The sequence below is a fragment of the Anolis sagrei genome, chromosome 3, assembly GCF_037176765.1.
Source record: "Anolis sagrei isolate rAnoSag1 chromosome 3, rAnoSag1.mat, whole genome shotgun sequence".
In the NCBI taxonomy this organism is placed as follows: domain Eukaryota; kingdom Metazoa; phylum Chordata; class Lepidosauria; order Squamata; family Dactyloidae; genus Anolis; species Anolis sagrei.
In genome coordinates, this window is record NC_090023.1 from 190,639,212 (window position 1) to 190,662,368 (window position 23,157).

A 23,157-nucleotide genomic window follows, 5' to 3' on the forward strand; every position below is an offset into this window, starting at 1 on the left:
ACCCTAGCTGGTTTTAAGAAAGATCTAAAAACTTGGCTTTTCCGATGTGCCTTCGGAGAGTGACCACTCAACCCATCTAGTTGTTTTCATCTACAGCTGCCCTTAGAATAAAGCTCCTTCCTGTCAGGCTCCTCTCTTAAAAATGCACTTTTTTCCCTATCTCACCTAGAGTTTTAACTTTTTAATTTTTTTTACCTCATATAGTTGGCCCACCCTCTGTGTCTGATTTTATATTATTTCATATTGTTGATTGCATGTGTTATTTCATATTTGTGTTATGATGTATTTTGTTTTTGCGTTTTAAATGTGTTGTATTATTTTGGGCTTGGCCTCATTTTAGCCGCCCCAAGTCCCCTCTGGGAAGATGGTGGTGGGTTATAAATAGAATAATAGAATCATAGAATCAAAGAGTTGGAAGAGACCTCATGGGCCATCCAGTCCAACCCCCTGCCAAGAAGCAGGAACACTGCATTCAAATCAGCCCTGACAAATGGCCATCCAGCCTCTGCTTAAAAGCTTCCAAAGAAGGAGCCTCCACCACACTCCGGGGCAGAGAGTTCCACTGCTGAACAGCTCTCACAGTCAGGAAGTTCTTCCTAATGTTCAGATGGATGATGATGATGACGATTATTATTATTATTATTATTATTATTATTATTATTATTATTATTTTATTAAATTAACTTTGAAAACTGACAAGCAAATTTTTGCTATCTGGTCATTGTAATTTTCATTTTGTTGTTGTTCTTGACTTTATGGACCAGCCCACTCCAGAGCTCCTTGTCGGCCGTCATCACCCCCAGCTCCTTCAGAGTCAAGCCAGTCACTTCAAGGATACCATCTGGTCAAAGTGATCCCTGGTCAGGTGGTCCATGGTTAAAAAAAAGGTTGGGAACCACTGGTCAATTGCAACAAAAACAGCAGAAGTTCTTGGGACATCTTAAAGCTGAGTCGATCAATAGTAGAATAGATGTGTATAGGCAAGAGTTCCGTTTTCTTGAAGCATCAAAGTAAACTCTAATGTAGAAATTGTATGCTACTAGGAATATTTGGGATTTTATAGTGGCACACAATATTTGCAACAAAAACAACAAAAAAATCCTGTGGCACATTTAAAACAAATAAATAATAATATACTGGTAATTAAATATAAAAAATTGAATTTCCTGAAACTCCTTGTAATCGTTTGTTTCTTCTTTATGCAAGGACGCTTCTAAGATACATCTTTAGTATGGTCAATTGGGATTGGGGAAAACAGGAGGAATACAATGTGATCACGAACAGCTAGTCACATTTACCTTTTTCAGTGTCCTAGGATGCTGCCAGGGCACTAGGAGGATGGAGCCCGCCTGAGCCCATTGCATGACGCGGGGCTCCTTCCAGTGGGGCTCCATCCTCACAGTGTCCTGACAGCATCGTAGGACACAGCCCTAACACGGGAAGCTTTCTGTGTGTTCTCATAAGGTAAGCAGGGGAAAGCGCAGGGGAAAGCCAGCAGTGACACTTCCCCCTGTGAGATGGGGCTGATGAGGGGCAACGACTTTCTCTGCTGCCTGCCGGATTTGCCCCGCTGCCCCATGGATGCCCCCACTTTCCCCCGGATTGAGGACTTCTGTCTAATGATGTCCTAAGACAACACAAAGCACTGGCAACTAGATTTCAGACTACAGTGGGAAGAATATGATGCACTACCAAGGCAGCATTTGAGGATTTGTACCCCGCCTTTCTAACCCTTGGGGGGGACGGGGACTCAGGGCGGCTTCCAGCCAGCAACAATTCGATGCCTCCAATGTACACATAATAAAATATATAATAAAATCCAATAATTACATTCATTTAAAACATTAAATCACATTCAATTAAAATCTGTTCCAATAACAGCCTGGTGGCCTCATCTAAGCCGGATTCTGTAGTTAGAAAGTCCATCAAGCTTGCCCATAGTCCATTTCCAGAGCGATTGTCATAATTGTCACTGTCATTGTCAGCATAATTACCCGAAGCCTGGTCCCACATCCACGTTTTTAACTTCTTTCTAAAGGAAAGGAGGGACGTAGATAATCTGATTTCACCAGGGAGCGAATTCCACAGGTGGGGGGCCACCACCGAGAATGCCCTGTCCCTCATCCCCGCCAAGCATGTTGGCAACAAAGGTGGGGTCAAGAGAAGGGCCTCCACAGAAGATCTTAAACTCCGAGGTGGGATGTAGATAGAGATATGTTCAGACAGGTACGCTGGGCCAGAACCATATAGGGTTTTAGAGGTCAAGACCATTACTTTGAATTGTGCTTGGAACTGGACTGGCAGCCAGTGGAGCTGGCATAGCAGGGGGGTGGTGTGCTCCCTGTATGTTGCTCCAGTGAGCAATCTAGCTGCCGCCTGTTAGACTAGTTGGAGTTTCCAAACAGTCTTCAAAGGCAACCCCACATAGAGCGCGTTGCAGTAATCTATTTAGGATGTAACAAGAGCGTGGATCACTGTGGCCAGTTCAGACTTCTATTCCTTTTCAAAAATAATGTTATTCATTGGTAGTTAACTCTCTTGGCAAGTGGGCCATAAATGCAAAGCCACTTTTGTGCATATAGCAATTATTGTGAGAACTATAGCACATATACAGTTCTAATCCATCTCTCATGCCTGTGCTTCTAATCCTCACAGGGCAGGAGCAGCAAAGTATGACCTATGCAACAATCAGACATAAAAGCCTTATTTCTGTCCAGGCATGCTACAAATACTTGCTATTCATTGATTTAACTATTCTTAGAGCCATTAAAAGAGGAGAGGAAGGGAAAGAAAAAGTGACAACCCTACAATCATGGACAGATGAAAGCTATGTCAAACAGATAAGTATGTTATCTTTAAGAAAATCAAGCAGGCAATCCAAACAGTAATCTATACTGTGAATCAGTAACAAGGAGTCAATGTTTAGTACAATTCATCAGTGCAGCATTGTGTTTTCAAGCAGCTCTCTGGGGAATGCTGAGATCCCTCAGAGCTATACTGGGAGATCTTTTCTTTTTTATGGGTATAATAAAAGGTATAATCAAATCATAACAGATATGACTCATATCATCCACCTACTCCTTACATTTAGCATGGGCTACATATGGATTTTAAGCTTCAAAAAGGCTCCAAAGGGCTTTCACTCCCACACATTGGATACTAATGGCCCACGTACAGTAGACTTTTAGTATCTGTTGGGGGGCTTGATCCCAAAAACCACTGAGGATGCCAAAATCTGTGGATTTTCAAAGTCCATTATATACAAGTGGAGTACAATGCTTATGTAAAATGGCAAAATGAAGGTGTGTGTGTGTATCTATATCTAGATCAGTTAGGATTATGGAACTGTAAGAGAAGGATGCAGTTTAAAGACTGGGCTGGAAAAGTCAGTCAAAGTTAGGGGCTAAAGAGGCAGTTAGTGCCTGAAGGGTGAAAAGGCAGATAGTGCCTGGAGCTTGAAGTTTTGCATTCAGAGTGTGGAGCATTTGGGAGCAAAGAGGAAGGAAGGGTTTTTGAGTTTGGGTTAGAAGTGGAAGTTCGGCTTGTGGTTTATCTTTAAAATAGTTACCTTGTGGAGGAAATATTGTTTTAAACAGACCCTGGTGATTGCGCTGTTTGTAGTTAAGGGACTTTTGCTGGAAGACTAAACGTTTCCTGGGTTTTAAAGGTTTTGACTGGAACCGGCAAATCAAGCTCTGAACTATTTCTGTGACCATTAAGCATTGAACAAATAACCTGCAACTATTAAGCTTTCTGTGCCTGTTGAAAATAAATAAACACCTTTCTCTGTTTGAACCAAATAAACTTCTCTGTGTGCCTCATATACAAAGTATATCTTTATTGGTAACAGTGGAAAATAAACATAAGTAATCCTATAATTGGTGGGATTGCCCAAAAGGTCCTTCATCCCCCTGGTTTCATTATACCATGCATGGTTGAATCCATGGAAGAAAGAAGACTAGGCTCCATGGATACAAAACATGGAGGACTGACTATTATTAGTTTTTGTCACAGAATCCTCTCATGCCCATTCTGATTTACCTTGGACTCTTTTGTACTTAAAATACTTGGGAGGATGAGAGAAAGAAAAATTACTCTGAACTCCTCAAAGCAAGGGCAATCAAAGTGTAGACCGCAAGTTGTATGTGGCCCTTGGAATATTTTATCTTGATTTGTTGTATGTTTTTTATTACATTATTAACATTTTAGTTTGCAAATCACCTTGTGTTAACAACAAAAATTACAATTAAGAAAACCCATACCAGGTCTATACCCATTTTGAGCCGAGTATCAACTCCATCTTTTTCCCTGCGATTTTTACAAGACTCATGAGTTATCTCTCAGACTCTCAAGGCTTCCTCGACTGAAAGGATTTTCTGAAGATACATAGTTTTAAAGATATTGAGGCAAGAAACAGAGAAGGGTGCCATGGAGGGATGTATGTAAAGAAACATATCAAAAAGAGTACAAGGAAAAATAGTATGTAGTGAAGAAAGCATTTCTCAGGAAAGGCTTAGGTAGTACTAAGATTGAGGTCCTATAATTGCTGCAACCAAAAATTAACTATTATCCTTACCTGATAATTTGCAAAGTTGATCACATACCTACTATGAATATATAGTCAAGATATAACAAAGTTACCAGTGGATGCAACAAGACAGAAAGCATTTTCAAGAAGCTCATCATTGTGTTGCATCCTTTAATGGCAGAGGCACAACTATTTTTTCATGAGAAATGTACTATGGCAGAGAGACTGATACACTAAGAGCACTGAATGATTAAGGAGGTTGACAAAAGATGCAAAAACCAATGAAGAGTGCTATTTATTATTTACTGCACCATGGGTTTTTGGCTTTTGAAGTACTATCATTTTAATATATTACCCTTGGTAAAAGAATATAAAAACACAGCAAGCTGCATCATACTTTTTATTACCTGGATGAAACCATGGATGATTTTTGAGAGAGGCTTTCTTTAGTTCTGGTTCTCCTCAGTGCAGGCATGGATTCGTTGGCTACCATTTTGTTGGCCTGATATTCTTCTTTTTCATCTTGGATCAATTTGTCCCTCAGCTTCTGAAATCGTATCATTTCCTCCTCACTAGGCCATCCATCTGACAAATCCATACTGGATTTCATGATGTCTGTCAAGTTTAACTTTTCAACAGGAGGCATTTCTATTGGAATCAAAAAGAGGTCACTATATTCATCCGTAGAACAAATTATGAAAGGGAAATGGCAAAATAAAATCTGGTCCATCCCCAACCCCTTTCTTTTCTTTTCTCCTTCCTCCGCTCAAATTTGACCACGAAGATGAATGCAACTGTACATCTGAAAGTCTGTCCTGCTTTATTCAGCCTCCATCCCCTTCTCTATTGTACTACAATCATAATCCGAAGAAGAAATGGGAAGTAACATTGTAGTAAATAGAATTATTTTCTTTAATACACAAAAGGGGAAAAATTGCATTTATCTTTACCCTGGCACTTGAACTGCATTTTTCGACATCCCATAGTTACATTCTATCTATGTGTTATTTTCCCAGAAAAGTCATTTATATATAAGAATTGCCTTGAGCAGGATATGGGTTGGATGGCGTTTTACCCCCATGTCTCCCCACCAAAAATGTCTACCACTAATGATGTCCTTTACATGCCCTTCAGTCTTATGATTTCTTATTGTCTTTATACCTTAAAAAGACCCAACTTTACTGAATCTCACTTGATGTAAATGATAACTTATTTCTACCAGTTCTTATTGGGTGGGATCCCAAAGATCTACATCTACCTTGCCATCTTCTCACCCCTGGAGAGTCTAAAGATACTGTGAGTTAGGATGATTTGGGTAGCATATCTTCTAACACACTATAGGTTCACAGTAAGAAATATTCATGGAGTGACCTAAAAGTGATTCTTGCATTCCTCCCTTGCATTCCTCAAGTTTCTCGTAATGCCTGCCTTTTGCTTGTACAGATGTACATACTTTATAGTTCCATTTATTATTGGCAAATATAATATCTTCTGAAATATTTGGAGAAAGGAATATAGACCTTTATGCCATAAAAATTGATGTTGTTGTGTGTCTTCAAGTCATTTTTGAATTATGGTGACCCTAAGGCCCTGTTGTGGGTTTCCTTGGCAAGATTTGTTAAGTTTCCTCTGCGACTGAGAGAATGAGACTTGCCCAATGTTTCCATGGCTGAGTGGAAATTCAAGCCCTAGTTAGTCTCCAGAGTCATAGTCCAGCATTCAAGCCATTGCAACATGATGGCTTTTAGGGCAATCTGTTTTTGGTATCCAAATTTCGTTCAGTACCCAGTTCTGTTTTTGAGAGCCTCCCAAAAACTGAGTGATGGAAATATCTGTTTTGACTAGGCAGCCAAAAAGAAGACCCTTGAGCAATCCAGGCACAAGAAAGTATCCTTCCTGGACCCTTTCCTTTCTACTTTTCAAGGGAGTCTGGGTTTGAGCAATGGGGTTAAGGAAGCATCCTTCCTGAGACCCTTTCCTTTCTTCCTTTCAAGGGAGTCTGGGTTTGAGCAATGGGGTTAACTAAGCACCTTTCCTGGGCTCCTTTTCTTTCTTCTTTTCAAGGGAGCCTGGGTTTGAGGAACTTGGTTAAAGAAGCATGTGCCGCATGCTCCCAAATAGAAGGGAGGAAGGCGGCCATCTGGAGAAGCTGAAGAAAAAGGGCTAAAATGGATGCGTGCACAAATCTAATGGCTTTTAATGGCTCAACATAAATGTACGAGGAGACACATTATAGCATGTTATCTGAATATCTGGTGTAGTCATGCTAAATAATTTGGTTTGATACAAAGGTCAAACAGTAGCCTTAGGTTGTCATGCAAAGTAATTTGGTTTGAAACAAAGATCAATCAGTAGCCTTAGAATTTGTTCATGTTGTACGTTCTTTGAGCATTTCAAAGTAACTTCAAGTTTCACACTTTTTCTTTTCAGATGTTTTAACTTCATTGCTTTAAACTGGAAGTGGAAAAAATGTATCGGTTTATCGGTTTCTTCTCAGGCTTTGGACAACCTATGATCAGTATACGTTCTGTATTGGTAGGAGAAAGGAGTATGTGAGAAAAAAACACTTTCCCCAAAGATTTAGAAGGAACAGTATGTAATCCATGGCAACTGGAACTAGGTTGCTGTGTAATCTTCTGAAGGTTGATTCAGAGTCCCATTGCCTTTTGTTGACTGGTTCTCTACTAAGTATAGATAGAATTGCAGCCTAAATCAAACTCTGATTATCTTGCAATGGAATAAACAAAAATCAGATATTATATTATTGAGTCATATGCGGATTCCACTTTTAGGTACCATTCAACATGTACCTTTCATTTTAATCTGCCAGTTGTTTCAACTGATTCCACATATTTAATAGAATTGTTGAATTGCTTGCAATTTATCTAATGGAAGCTACTTCAAGTATCATTTAAATCAGGGGTGCAAAAATACAGCGTGCCTTATTGAAGTAAACAAAATAGTAAAGTTGTAAAAATCATTTAAAAATGGTGTGAGATGGATAAGGAAAAATTGTGGGCAAACAGCATCACATGTCCTAGAGCAAACTTCGGTCCTCCAGGTGTTTTGGACTTCAACTCCCACAATTGAACTCCCACAATTGAATTGGAGTCCAAAACACCTGGAGGGCCAAAGTTTTCCCATGCCTGCCCTAGAGGGTAAAGGTACATTTGGAGTAAAAATACTTTTGCAGATGTACATAAAAATAAAATGTGTATGGTGATGAGTTTTTATCCTTCAAAACCCGAAGAAGTCTTATACCATCTCCAGAACTCGTGTTGTTGTCTTCCCCTAATTTAAATAAAAAAAGGCAATTCCTCTCTAAGGAGGAATGTATGTGGAAATGGTTTATCACTGGAGTACTTAGGGAAAGACTGGCAATTATAAACTCCCTTCTTCCGTTCAAGGCACAGCAAACTATTTCAAAGGTTTATTTAGTAATTCATTTCTGGCTTCTGGAGAAAACAATACAATAAAAAACTCCCGGTTTTCAGACGACACTAGGTCACTATCTCAGCACCTGATGCACAGATATAGCAAATGCAAACAACTAGTGCACTAGGTGAGAAAACACATGTAGATAACCACATGGAGAAAAACTTAGGTAATCCAAGCTCTGCAAAGTGTTCACAGAGTATGGTGCAGCAATGAAAGGTTGGTAGATAGGAGGATAGAAGATATAAAAGTCTAACTATTGAAGCACCATGATCCATGCATATTACCATGTTACATCTAAGGTTTGCTCAGATAGAAACTATGGTGTTCTTTAGCTTTGGTTATAAATAAGGGTCTACTAAGGATCAGGGCCTGCTAAGAGAAACAGAAGCTCTTTATAGGCATCACAGGAAAGGAATGTTAGTTCAACACCCCACAATAGTTCAACACCCCACAATGTTAGTTCAACACCCTACAATATTCTTGACTTACTAGGACATTATCCAAGGATTATGGCAGAAAAGGAAGAAAGTGGAAATATATAAATATGAATGTCTCCAGGGACCTGCTTGAACATGTATGTTTCCTTGCTGTATCTTATATTTTTGGTCTTCCTAGCCACTAGGTATGATCTATTCAAAGATTGGTAAGGATTGTTGAATCACCATTGTTTTAGCTGCTATTAATGCCCAGAAACATGGCTTACATTGATGTTTTGTGGTATGCACCCACATTTAATGGCCTGCATTTGGCTTTACTTAACTATGCACCTAATGTTCTATGCATCCATAAATGGCACATTTTGTCGTGTCTTTGATTGTATTTGCTTCATTATGCACTGCTGTGAATATCTCTGGTTGGGTATGCTTGGGGCTTAGATGAGCATGTATTAACACAAGCGACTATTGTGTACAATTAGCATAATGCAAATTAAATGCCAGAGAAAATATTCATCAGGTAAAAGGGCAACACATTCATCTCCCAAAGTGACTGGCATATTAAATGCTCACAGCCCCAAGAAAGTCTCCTGGCATATTCAAAAACTAAACTTAAAATTTCCCAGCTTCTGAAATGTCATCTAAACTAGAAACATTTGTGCATGGAATGTGGAATCCCTGAAGGATTGGTTTTCCATCTAATTGGCTTTCTGGATAAAAAATTGGCTTATTTTTATTCATATATGGGTATGTTCATATACGCTAACAAGATACAGAGAAAATTGGAGGATGTGGACAATCGGAAAGTACATTCTTCATGTGTCTAAAGACTTGTTGGCCTCAGTCCTTAAATGCTTTGCTGTAGAATTAACAGTATTGTTCCCCACTGAAATAACGGAAGTACTCCAAGAATGTATCTAAGGACGGCGAATCATGATCCCACATTTTAAAAAAGGAAATTGCAATCTTGTGTTGAAGGCTGTTTTGAAGGGAATAGAAGTAGATCTGGAGGAGTTCAACCACTTCCTAAATGCTTTCTTTATAACACAAATCCTTGACAAAACTTCTCCTAGCTTATTGATGCGGTTGGGACCGTATTTGCTTCGCAGTACAAAAGCAGCACAAAATCTCACATGCATCAAGGAAGGCAATTACACAAGCAAATGATCTACCACATCTTTTAATGTAATTTTTTTAAAATACAAAATACTCTTTTTATGATTTCCAGACACATAGCCATACATCATAATCACTTTAAAATGGACAAGATGTTTACAATTTTCAATAATAATTTCTGAAACAAATGTGATATGTACACAAATACATCTATTTGAGAGTAAATATAAATAACATCTGAGATAAATGTTCCCACCTTTACAATCTTTCATCATGCTAGTAAGACAACAATAAGGGCTATGAGATTCCTTGTCATATAACATAATATCTCCATTTTAAATTTTTCAGGGTGACACAAATTTTTCAAACAGGATCAATATTCCATTTGTCCTACTGGGAATAATACGCAGAAATAAGGAGCTCTACAGATCTCAAACTGAGGCTTTGCCTGTAGAACAGCTCATGTTCTCAGTCCTAAGAGCAATGGCTTCCTGACTGAGCAGGACTCAGGGCACTATTACTTAAAAATTTTGAGTATGTACTCTGTTGTCTATGTGCGACTGGACTCCCTATTCTGTTCAGTGGAAGGACTGCTTTGAACAGTCATCTGCATCTCTAAGGATCTCTACTTCTGTGAAACGACATACACAAGGTGGAAACATGTCAGCAATGTATTTCAAATGGAACTCTTTTAACATTATTCTTTATGCTATGGCAAACATGCATAGACAACTATTTATGGTCCATCCTGTACTTCTTTGGGCTCTACATCCAAACCAGTTGTGACTTGATCATTTCATATTATTTTTACACTTGTTTTAGTTAATGTCTTTGAAAAAGCACTTCATCATGAAAGGCTCATGCAGAGGTAGTTTTGGGGTTGTACATTCAGCATCTCTAAGCAAACGGTACTTGAACTAGGAGTGATGGATGAGGAAAGGGCTTCTTAGATATATGATTCTCATCCCTGATTTATGCTATTCACTCATTTGTTTATTGGCAGATTTTTGTGATATGTGTAACTAGTACACACTGTATTTAAAATAAAACATTAATAATTTTACAAAGTAAGATTCTCAAATAAAGAACAGGATGTTACTTTAAATAAGTATTTTCTATGTGTATCAGTATTGAAAATAATGTTTCATCTACGCATATATATATGTGTGTGTGTGTGTATGTGAATGTGTGTGTAATCTAAGATACATTCCTTATTTTCTACACCATTTTTACATTACTGATAGCAATACTGAGCTTCAAACATTCAGTTTGTCTATGGCAGACTTCTCCGAGTACTTCTGGATTTAGATGGAGCAACGTCTATAAATTACAAAATTAAATTAAATATTATTCCATGTATGAAGCTCAAACCTTGCCAGGATCAAAAAACTATCTATTAATTAAATTAAATTAAATTATATTTGTATCCCAAATTTCTCCCAATATGAGATTGACGTTTACAGTAAAAGTTAAAACAAAACAAAGTTAAACCCATATAAAGTAAAAAAAATTAAAAAGACGCAATCAAGCACTGAGGTTACAGGCAGCATTCAATTGATGGCAGTGACAAAAGCAAAATTACAGTAAACAGAGCACTTTTTATTATAATCAAACAGTGTTTCCTTAATTAGACTACAGGGATAATGCAGTTCCCCAGGAATGGAACTGATAAATTTGGGATGGGGCACAGTAAAATATATTATGGACTTTGTTCAGCAGATGCGAAACATCATAAAACAGCCTCCTCTAGGTAGGCTCATTTTTGATTTGCAAGTCCAAATACTAATGTACAAATCTTTTTTTACACTAAGGTGGTTCAGTCATCACAGCCAAATCATCATAATAATCATAATCATCATCTTGCTATGAAGCCAATGTTTTACAGTTATGAATATCCTCTATCTTTATTGCCTTGCATGTTCCAGTTTTCCCAACTTCCTAATTTATGACAACTGCAGTTTGCCATGCTATTCAGACAGGGTAAACGACTCTATAATTTTGGATTCAAGGCACCAGATGGTGTGAACTTAACTTGAGTTGTTCTGTTTCAGTGTTACTGCAAACTATGGTTACTGTGAACCAAGAAGTGCAGGAGGAAACTTCAGCACATGCAGAGGAAAAGGAATATGAGCTTGAGTCATAGCTACAATTACATTCCAATCACAATTTGGGTGCAATATCTGAACCAAGTCACAGTGTCATCTAAACAAGACATTGTAAAACACACACACACACAATGAATATAGGAATGTTGCTGTCCTTAAGCTAATGCTCTAATGAACTCACTAAGGAAGCTCATGTGTCGCCACAATTCGTTGAAAGCTTTCCTACGCTCGGGTGGTCTGTCACATTTTCTCTTGTATTCTTTAACAATGGCCTTTGCTTCTTGTTCTAGTGGAGAAGACAAGTCTGCGAAATACAGAATTTCAAGGTATGTACTTAATTTATAACAGGCTGAATCCACGGAATCCTAGAGTTGGAAGGGATGTTCATGAGCCATTTAGTCCAACCCTTTGTGGTACAAGATGTGTAACTAAAGCATTCCTGAAAGATCTCCATTCAACTTCTGTTACAAGACCTTCAAACAAGAACCCATCATCCTCCAAGACGACTTATTTTGTGGTCCAACAGTTTTTGAAGTGAACAAGTTCTTCCTAATATTTAGGTGAAATTCTTTTTCTGGTAATTTGAACAGATATAGGATACATTTCAACAAAATACACTGTGAAGTATATCTTGGTCTGCCAATAGTTTGTTCTCTTGGTGATCAGCAAATACCAGAATCCAAGGCTAAAAACTATCAGCTATAGAAAATATTTCCCTCCCTAAAATCCAGTATGATTCCAGTAGAAATATGTTACAAGTGTAATCTGCATATACAACATGAAGCAATAAAATGACACAGATCATCTAAGACAAGAGTTAAAAGTGAATTGTGTAAGTAGGCCAAGCTGATCTTTCTTTAAAACTTTTCAGTGAATCCCTTTGTTGATAAATAATGTTTCAGTTTTATTGGAAACAAAACGATTACGCAGGAACAAACACTACATTTAAATTTGGAGAGGTTTGTGCCACTGTCATGAGTGAAAGCACATTTTTGTTTCAAATATAAGTTTAAGTACCTTTTAGGTAACATGGGATATAATCCAGGAAGTATAATTTAAATGCAAGCACAGAAATCCATTTAATTAATGACCAAGGTATTAATTTCCCAGGATACATAAAATATAGAGGTACACCAGAAAATTGGGTCTATGCTAATGTTACTGAATTTATAAGGAATATTGGTTCCATATTGATGGTCGTATATGAGATGCCCCATCTCCAGTCTGATACATAAGCCACCAGAGCTTAAGTGTCAAAATCAGCATTTTCTTTCAGAAAAAACAGCCACAGATATATCAAACCAGACAGCTAGTTAAAAAAAGTAGTTCATAGTTGTATGTATAAAGTAAAAAGGGTTGAATTGAAACAACTGTGGAAAATGCTCATTATCACAAATGCACCCAGGAAACGGATGGAGTTGCTGAAGCCTACTTTACAGCCCCAATACTCATATTAGCAACAAATACAGAAATTCTGTCAGGAGATAAGTCTACCTTCATAGTTACCCTGTCCCATCAAAACAGCACTAGGCATCTCAGTACCTCTCCGTGCACCTCCCAAAAACTGAGCAAGCAAAGAGAAGGTTTATGTGTAAACATTAGCAATTACTGAGAAATACTATCTAGAGCAGTGGTTCCCAACCTTTTTTTCGACCATATCCCACCCTAAACATCTCAAAAATTGTGATGCCGCCCCCTCCCTGCTGGTGACATATAATTCTTATTATTCAAAAAGTGAACATCTATTTACGTGAAGGAAGCCTCAGAGGCCACTGACTTGGTCTAAATAAAGAACATGGCATCCATGAAAGAAAAAAAATAAAATGAAAGAATGAATTGATTTGCATAAAATTCCGGATAACTTAAGAGTCCAACTTCATTGCGTGTGTTTGGTGAGAATATATGATAATATCCTGTCATCTGACATTAATTTTCTTGCGGCTGAACTTTTTTCATGCAATTTTTTTTCATACAAAAGTACTGACTTGCCTATGAAAGTAATAATTATGCTTTGGATTTTTTGCTACATTTATATTCAGAACAAAAAGACATTTTTATATATTTTGTATTGATTGTAATGCTAAAAGAACACTGAGAGGAGTAGGGTGTTTGGAATGAAAGTTGCCTCACTTTTCTGGGCACAGACACACTCTAGTTCAGTGCTTCTCAACTTTGGGTCCCCAGATGTTTTTGGCCTACAACTCCCAGAAATCCCAGCCAGTTTACCAGCTGTTAGGATTTCTGGGGATTGCAGGCCAAAAACATCTGGGGACCCCAGGTTGAGAACCACTGCTCTAGTTAATTCTATGGTCTCTCCACTCCTCTATTCATGGGATTTTCCCCTCTACATACACTGTGGCTATATGAGGCCCCTAGAACCATAAGAAATGAAAAGGTTCACTGTTAATAACTTGAATTGTCCTCCTTAAAAATCAAACTGCCCCCTTGTGGAGAATGTGCCCCACATTGGGAAATAGGGATCTAGAGAAAGATAACAAAAGGGTAAACAATCCATTCTCATTGCCTTACCCATACATACATACAAAGATATAATGACATGTCTAAAGTGTTTTAAGTACAGTGGTACCTTGACATACGAGTTTAAGTCATTCTGTGACCAACTCAATTTGCTCATATGTGAAAGAAATTCCCCCACTGAAGTAAATTGAAATTCAATTAATCCATTCCAGCTCCCCCTCCCAAACCAATCCATTTTCCCCCTTTAAGAGTTCAGTCAAAGAACAAATTACCATAAAATAAATAATTTTAGTCTCCTCCTCGCCCCCCCCCCCTCCAGTTAGAGGCCTCGCCTATGATGCTAGCTGTTGAGAGGCTGAGCTGGAGCTTCCCTGTGGCACCTAGCAAGGAGGAAGCCATGCGGAGCTTGGGGTGGCTCTTCTCCAAAGACTGCAAGAAGGCCCTGCACTGGGCCTGGGGCGAGCTGTGCACCTAGTGGAAGAGGAGGCCCTGCTTAAGATGGTGGGTACTCTCTCACTAGCGCTAGCTTTCATGAGAACTGGCCCATGCCTTGCAAGAGGGAACACTAGCTTGAGAGGCAGCGCTAGTGCAAGAGGTAACACTAGCTCAGGGTGTTTTCATGGCCTTCGCTGGGGCACAGAGCCTCCTCCTCCACCAGGTGCATGGCTTGTAAACTGAATCGCTGCTTGCATCTCAAAGCAATAAATGGGCTGAGCGACGGCTCATATCTTTCAAAGTTTGTATATTAGGTTGAGGTATCACTAAATAATCACACTTCCCATCCAAAACTAGTTAGTCAACTGGACCACTAGACTGATCCCTCTCCCAGTTCTTACATACTAAGGCCTAAATACAAATGCCAGTTCTAAATACAGTAGGCCTAATGAGTCAATAGGAACCTTATTAGTCAGTATAATTCCATTCATTCTATGGATCTAGTTTACCTGAGATAAAAAATATGCATTTAGGCATAAAACAAACCTGGCCACTTCAATAATTTTTTTGAACCAGACCACAATTAATGCTTTCAACCTTGAAGCATAAAATTAAAATAATAATTAAGAATATTGTTTATTCTGCACATAGTTTATGCATTAAACCTGAATTATATGCAGATTTCTTACATTTCACCTACTCTGTTAGGTAAATCATTTTCTTTTTTTTTTAAGTGTATTAAATGACAGTACCTTGTAGAAATCGTTCTGCACTGTCATTTTCATTGCTGAATTTCTGAAGGAAGGATAAAATAACGGGCAGACCCTTCTGTATCACTTCAGGTGGTGGAAACTCAAGAGGACAGTGCCTGAGGTTCAAGGCTGTAAGTGATGCCAAGTTACCTGTCCAAAAGTGGAGGAAAATATTTATTTTTTTGGGAAGTAATACAACTGTGGCTCAGATATCAACTACTTGGAAACACCGCATGATAGTCAAACTTCCTAAGCCTTAAAGATGAATATCAGCAATCCCCTGACATAACTTTCCTCTCCCACACTGCGCATAATTAATTCTTCATAGCTTTATTTCTTTCTATCCCATTTTTCCCCTGTATGTCTTTTTCTAGCCACAGCTGAACTTCTCCACTATCTTCTTGGCTTGCTGCTTTTCATAACAACCAGAGATACAGTATAATAATGTGGGAATTCCCTACCAAGTTGCCTGTGTTTCTCTTACTAATGCTGAACTATGGTTCATTTTCTTCCCAGGCTATACTGCCTTTGCCTACCCAATATTTAAATCTTAGCATGTGTCTGGGAGGAAGAACAGAAAGGAGGAAGGCCAAGATAAACCTTGGAGGGCCTCCTTCTTGATTGCCTAGGACATAGTGTCAAACTAATTTTCACTGAGAGCCACACCAGCCTTATGGTTGCCTTCAAAGGGGTATTTGTAATTGTAAAACTATATACATGTAACTATGTTACACTGAAAGCCATGCGGGCCACATAAAATGTGATAGACAGGATTCAACCCATGGGCCTTGAGTTTGACACACATGGCCTAGGACAGAGGTTCTCTACATTCCCAAAGCCGTGACCCCTTAATGCAGTTTCTCATGTTGTGGTGACCCCAACCATAAAATTATTTTCATTGGTATTTCATAACTGTGATTTTGCTACTGTTATGAATCGTAATGTAAATAAGTATCTGGCCTGCATTAATAGGAGCATAGTGTCTAGATCTAGGGAAGTAATGCTACCCCTCTATTCTGCTCTGGTTAGACCACCCCTGGAATATTGTGTCCAATTCTGGGCACCACAATTCAAGAGAGATATCGACAAGCTGGAATGTCGCCTTCGGGTTGAGAACAGCGGTATATAAGTAAGGTAAGGTAAGGTAAGGTAAGGAATGTGTCCAGAGGAGGGCGACTAAAATGATCAAGGGTCTGGAGAACAAGCCCTATGAGGAACGGCTTAAGGAGCTGGGCATGTTTAGCCTGAAGAAGAGAAGGCTGAGAAGAGATATGATAGCCTTGTATAAATATGTGAGAGGAAGCCACAGGGAGGAGGGAGCAAGCTTGTTTTCTGCTTCCTTGGAGACTAGGACGTGGAACAATGGCTTCAAACTACAAGAAAGGAGATTCCATCTGAACATGAGGAAGAACTTCCTGACTGTGAGAGCCGTTCAGCAGTGGAACTCTCTGCCCCGGAGTGTGGTGGAGGCTCCTTCTTTGGAAGCTTTTAAACAGGGGCTGGATAGCCATCTGTCAGGGGTGATTTGAATGCAATATTCCTGCTTCTTGGCAGGGGGTTGGACTGGATGGCCCATGAGGTCTTTTCCAACTCTTTGATTCTATGATTCTATATGCAGGATGTATTTTCATTCACTGGACCAAATTTGGCACAACTACCCAAAATACCCAAATTTGAATACTGGTGGGATTGGGAGGGATTGCTGTTGTCATTTGGGAGCTGTAATTGTTGGGATTTATAGTTAACCTAAAATCAAAGAGCATTCTGAACTCCACCAATGGTACACAGAACTCCAATGACCAACAGAAAATACTGGAAGGGTTTGATGGGCATTGACCTTGAGTTTGGGAGCTGTGGTTCACCTACATCCAGAGAGCACTGTGGACTCAAACAATAATTGATCAGGACCAAACTTGGCACGAATCCTCAATATGCCCAAATCTGGAGGAGTTGGGGGAAAATAGACCTTGACATTTGGGAGTTGTACTTGCTGAGATTTTTAGTTCATCTACAACCAGAGAGCATTCCTTTGAATTCCACCGACGATAGCATTGGACCAAACTTCCTACACAGAATCCCCATGATCAACAAAAAATACTGAGTTTACTGATGGTCTTTGGTGACCCCTCTGACACCACCTTGTGACTCCCCAGGGGTACCGACCCCGAGGTTAAGAAACACTGACCTAGGAGCCATACATTCACATCCAAGAACTGTAGTTTAACCATTCTGAAAAATATATATACACACAGAAAAAACATACTTGTCCAGTAATCACAAGACAAAAGTCAAAGCTGACACAGACAGGTCTATGCTTTTGGAAAAACATTTCATTGTGTTTGGTTGTAGATGGGAGAACCGCTTTGAATTTCGCCAATTTGTGGTAATTAAAATGCTTCTGAAGACACCTTCACATAATCTTTGGGGTTGTTTTGAGACATTTTGGTATCAGACATGTTTACATCCTGAGAGCTAATGAAATGGCCTACTTTAGTATTACCAGAAAACACGGAGACCGTTTTTCATTGCAGGCACATAGCAGGTGAAATATAATATTCTTAAAGACTTAATGTAGTTAAGATGTCTCCACAAAACAAGATGTTCAGACACAATAAAATGCCAGAATTACCAAGAAGGTATTCACCTGGCTTCTCCTGCCAGACAGGGCAGCTAAATTCACAACAAATGAAAAAGGAAATAAAGAATTCCATTACAATCAAACTCGGACTCTGTGTTGTTACCGCCTTAACAAACAAGGAACAGGAAACAAACTCTTCAGACACAGTTCAATAGCTTCTGCAAATAGGGTCAAAAACTTTTGCCTCCTAAGGGAACCAGAACTAGAGAAACTAGTTAAGACTTCCTAGGGCACAGATACATAGATACTTTACTCCATGGGCTCCTTGGCAGCTACATGTTGTATAGAATTGATTTGGGTTAATGCAACCTTAAACTGCATAGCAAAAGTCACAGGTTGCTTTAGAGTTTCTCTGAGAATCTGGAACAAACTGCAGCTTTGGGCCCATGTAAACTGTTTGGTCAGCTCTGTGACAGAATCAGCCACAATTGTTTACATGGTCATCCCATATTCTTTAGGCTTTTAAGAGTCCTAGGGACATGGGATGGCACTTAACCCCCTTCCATTTTTGTTGTAACAATTACTAATAGGCACAGACTGGTTGGTGTCAATCGCTCATCGCTTGGAGTGATGTCAGCTGGAGCACAAGGCAATCGGAGAAGGCAGGGGAAGGAGCGTGTGATTCCTCCTTTCCCATCTCCCATATTGCCCTGGTATCTCAGCTGATGTTACTCCAAGTAATGAGCAATTGAGCCCAGTGGCCAACGCTATAATGAGAACAAGAGGGGGGTAGTATGGGTGGCTGTCTATCAGTGAAAACTGGGTTTGGCACTACTGAATAGTCAGGACTGTTTTCTCCCTCCTTAGTGACTCGGGGGCTGATCATCTCATCATCTTGACATGATCCGGAGTTTGATTCTCCGGATCAGCCAGGGATAAAATGTCCATTCCCGACAGTGTATCCTCTTTGACTTCTCTTTTCTATTTCAATCAGTTTTGACAGATGGATGTCCTCTAGAATGAATTTCTCTCACTCCTTCTCTTTCTGCATTTTATTTATTTATTTATTTATTTAGTTACTTCATTTATATACCGCTTTTCTCAGCCCTCAGGCGACTCAAAGCGGTTTCTCTTAGTCATGTAATTGTAGTCAGTGGCCCCACCTTTCTAGTAGACATTATTTTCCTTAATAAATATATCCTTTTCAGTTTAGATTTAGATGGTCTAATTTTAAGCTCTCTGCTTATACCCCAAGTAAACACAGGAACATGATGACATTGTAGTACTAACTGCTTACTTGCCAAGCAAAGAGTCCACAGAGGTCTGAGAAAAAGGCCACATGAACTAATCATGCTGCCCCAACGCCAGAAACTTGCGTGGTTATTGCTAGAATGTGATATAATGGTTCCCATGTTTGTAAGACTCCTTAAAGTCTTTCAGTAAGTCTTGCTACTTTAGTGATTAGGCAGCTACAGCCCATACTATCCTTCTAGTTCCTCAATTGTCTCTCTTTGGATTAGATGGGAGTTTTCTATACCAATAGCAAAATGCGAGAGATCTCAGCTGTATTCAACTTTGTATGCAATTCCACAAAATCAATACTACTTCACGATTTTATTGAGAAAAAGACTGCAAATGTTATTTTCAAGACTGGGTGAGGATGTGGGGACAACCTGCAAGCATTGTTACATTGGCTCAAAAAAATGAACACCCATTGTTTTATTTACAATTTTCTTTTCTAGCAACTATAATATTTAGTATTTCGATAAATAAAAATAAGACCTGTATTTGCAGGCAGTTTTTTTTTAAAAAATAGGCTGTTTGGTTGCACTGATTCTCAATAAAAATAGTTTTTTAAACTTAAAAAAATATTTTATATAAACTTTATTTTGAGTAAAAATGTTTTTTGTACAAAACATTTATGTAGTTAAGGTAAACATAGCTAAAATTTGAGAACCATAGGAAGACTGTCAAGCTCCTAAAAGCAGTCAATAATAATAGATTTTTAACACTTCCTTCAAAATGTGATTTTAAAAAGTCAATTCAAGCTTGACTAAACAACTCTTTCTCAGTCACTTCTTTTCTCTTTCTCTACTTTTCAAAAATACAGAATTTAATATTCTGCATGAGCCTGTGCTTTATGCAGAATTGTATCACGAAGTATATTTGCACATAAGTTATTTCTGCAAAAAAAAAAAAAAAAGTCCTGGAAGACATGTAACTTTTTCACATTTGCGGGATTCAAAATTACCCACAATTAAATGCAATAATGACTGCTGTTTATTCTCTTTAGTACCTCCTTTGCCCTTTTTTTCCTAGGCTCCACTCACCCATTTTCATGAGCCCTCTTTGTATAATGTGAAAATCTCCCCATATATACTCACAGATATTAAGCAACACTTTCTTTGGAAAATGCAAAGCTGCTATGTACTATAGTTCTCTTAGTGAAAGGACCTCTAATGTAAAAGCATGAAATATTCATAGATTTCTTTACACAAAATATCCATGACTCTTGCAGAGCAAAAATATAAAGTGTTTCATAATGAATAATGGATTAAGTTTATACATTACAAGCATTATAAATATGTATTGGGATAATGAATGACATACTTAGGCTGAGGAGAGTCTATATTGAATGAACTATATTATCAAATAATTACAAAAAAAGTAGAAGGTTAAGAGAAAGAAGAGGAAGCACAATTTATTTGCCAACATCACATCTCTATAGAATAGACCAGGGAGGCCTGCTCTGACAGTCTCACCATGAATAATTTGCTCTGTTTATTGCAGATAAAGTCACTGAGATCTGCCTAGACTTGGGGAAGGTCAAGCTGATGTAACCTTGACAACCACTCGTTCAGTTGCTCTGGATTCTTTTCAGGTTGTTAGATCTCAAGGATATGATCAGGATATGTTTGGAGCAGTGAGAGTTATCAACCTCTTAGCTGGGCTCCAGGTGTCCTGGATGATTAATCAGCCAAGACAGATTGATGCCCTGCTTAAAGGGAGGTGTCTCTTTACAGCAGAGGTTCTCAACCTATGGGTCCTCGGGTATTTTGGCCTACAAATTACAGAAATCCCAGCTAGTTTTGGTATAATATCTCCATGCTCTTGGAAGAGGTTTGCTGTCCCAATGATGGAGCTAGATATCAGGTTCCCTATGTCAAGAAGTCCTAAACATAAGGGCCCCTGATCTTTGTGGTTTGGAGGTGTCCAGTATATTGGCCTCAAGGATTTTTGGCTCTTTGATGGTGTTTGGTCCTAGTGTCCAACTTACAAATAACTCATAGCTAAGAATGGAGTGAGACAACAGGAAGTGAGAGAAATCTACCCCTCGGAAGGGAAATTCACCCCTGAAAGAGCTATCATGGGAAAAAGGTGAAGCTTTATCGCCAATCCTTGTTTCCACAACAAGCCAATTTTTTCAAAACCCAATCATCACAATGACATGGTGAGGTGAAATCTTCTGAACAGGGGCACAAAACAAACACAGGGATGTTAACCCTTCCCTAACCTATCCAAAGCTTTTTCTATCTATCTATCTGTCTATCTATCTATCTATCTATCTATCTATCTATCTATCTATCTATCTATCTTTGGGTGGAGTTATACTTTAAAATGTATTTGTTCCGACTAACAAACAAATTTACCTTGACAAATCTACAGAACCAATCTTGTTCGTAACTCAGGTACTGTCTGTATTGGTTAAACTCATCCACATTAAAATGCTCCAGTGACATGAATTCTCTGATCCATTTTGTTCAATCTATTGAAACTATGACAGAACCTAACAATGTCTTCATTTTGTGTAAACTACATTTTAGGAGAAGAGGGCTTTGTCCAAAAATACAATACATTGTTTTTATTAACTAGACTTTATGCAACGCTTCTTTCTAGGGAATAGACGTAACCCTCTTGTAGTAGATTTATCCTCATAACACCCCTGTGCATAAACAAGTTGGAGTATGTGGTAAAACCAGATAGCTGTGAACCTGATATAAGACAGATAGTAAAAGTAACTAGCAAAAATGTGTGCTAGATCCTGGCAAGTTAGCACAGTTACACAATGCATTTGCAGCAGAGGCATGGGCTAACCCAATAAAACGTTGTGATTTGGCTAATTAAATGATGCAAGATTTATTCAATTTTAATGAACCTGGGTAATAAGACACTTAAGTAAAAAAAAGTGATGAATGAAATGAGTCTATTATATAAACTCTGGTAATCTGGCCAAATGTCAAACTCTACTGCACATCGATACCTGATAGATACTGCAGATTGATTGTGGGGGATTCCTTGCTGTTGTTCCAATGGGCTGAGTGAAGAATAAACTTGCTAAGTTCATAATACTTTTTTTTATCTCTTTTTTCGTCTTAAGATGCTTTATCTGTTTCATAATAAAAAACTTGTAATCGTAACCACTAGAGTACTATTTGTTAAAAAAGAAACAAAATAAAAAAATCTACTGATTCAGCCTTCTTCGGGGATACCTAATTCTTACAGGTAATTTGTGCAGGTTCCCCTGATGCTATGGCGTTATATTTTCAGGTCACTGTCATTTTTTTCTATGGGTAAGAAAGGAGGAGAGCTCCAACATCTTCTACTATTAATCTGAATTAGAGAGCATGATATGAAAGAAAGAGAGAATATGTATCCTGGTAACCTCTAAAAAGTCTTAAAGAATACAACATCAAAGAACATTCTTCTCCTGAAAGTCACAATCTTTTAACTTGTCACCATTATATGTGAATTAAACTGTGACCATGCTACATTGGGCCTGTTTATTATTCAAGAGACCAATCACAATGAAGTTAGTTATTAAAACTGCCACATTTCCTTAAGCATTTATTGTGAGGTGAAAAGTACTTACCAAGCTCAACAGGGAGTCTTTTAATAGGATTTCCTTCTAACAGCAGAGTTTTCAACTGCCTTTGAAACAAAAAGTGAGATAACAAACATGTAAATATAAAATAAATCTTAAATAAGCATTCTGTAATGCATATTCTTGCTGTAGGAATAGTATTTCAAAGAAACAGAAATATCAACTAGATCCCAAAAGTCATATAATTTATGATACACTAACAATAAATAAATGAGAAACTTCATGTTTATCAAACATTTGGTCACAGAATTCTGAACTATCAGAAATAGGTGGAGATAATGACATTATAAAATGTTTAAATTGCATTAGGTGACAAACCGGAAAATTTATTTAATTGTTTCATCTGTCAAACAATATTAAGTGCTTAGGTGAGAGTCTCCAAAATGCTTCTGTCACTATTATTATTTAACA

At 38.3% G+C, this 23,157-nt stretch overlaps 1 protein-coding gene across 3 annotated transcripts in view; it reads right to left on the bottom strand.

The window, feature by feature from the left end:
- Positions 1–23,157, bottom strand: part of LRRC27 (leucine rich repeat containing 27) — a 60,015-nt gene that overhangs the window by 29,625 nt on the left and 7,233 nt on the right. Inside the window, exons 4-7 of one of the 3 annotated variants that reach the window (XM_060768670.2) lie at positions 22,735–22,793; positions 15,287–15,436; positions 11,803–11,925; positions 4,936–5,176 (exon numbers count right to left, since the gene is read on the bottom strand). In XM_060768670.2, coding sequence (XP_060624653.2) covers positions 4,936–5,176; positions 11,803–11,925; positions 15,287–15,436; positions 22,735–22,793 — 573 coding nt within the window. The remainder of the gene's footprint in view (positions 1–4,935; positions 5,177–11,802; positions 11,926–15,286; positions 15,437–22,734; positions 22,794–23,157) is intronic. The other 2 variants (XM_060768668.2, XM_060768669.2) reach the window with 2 other exon arrangements.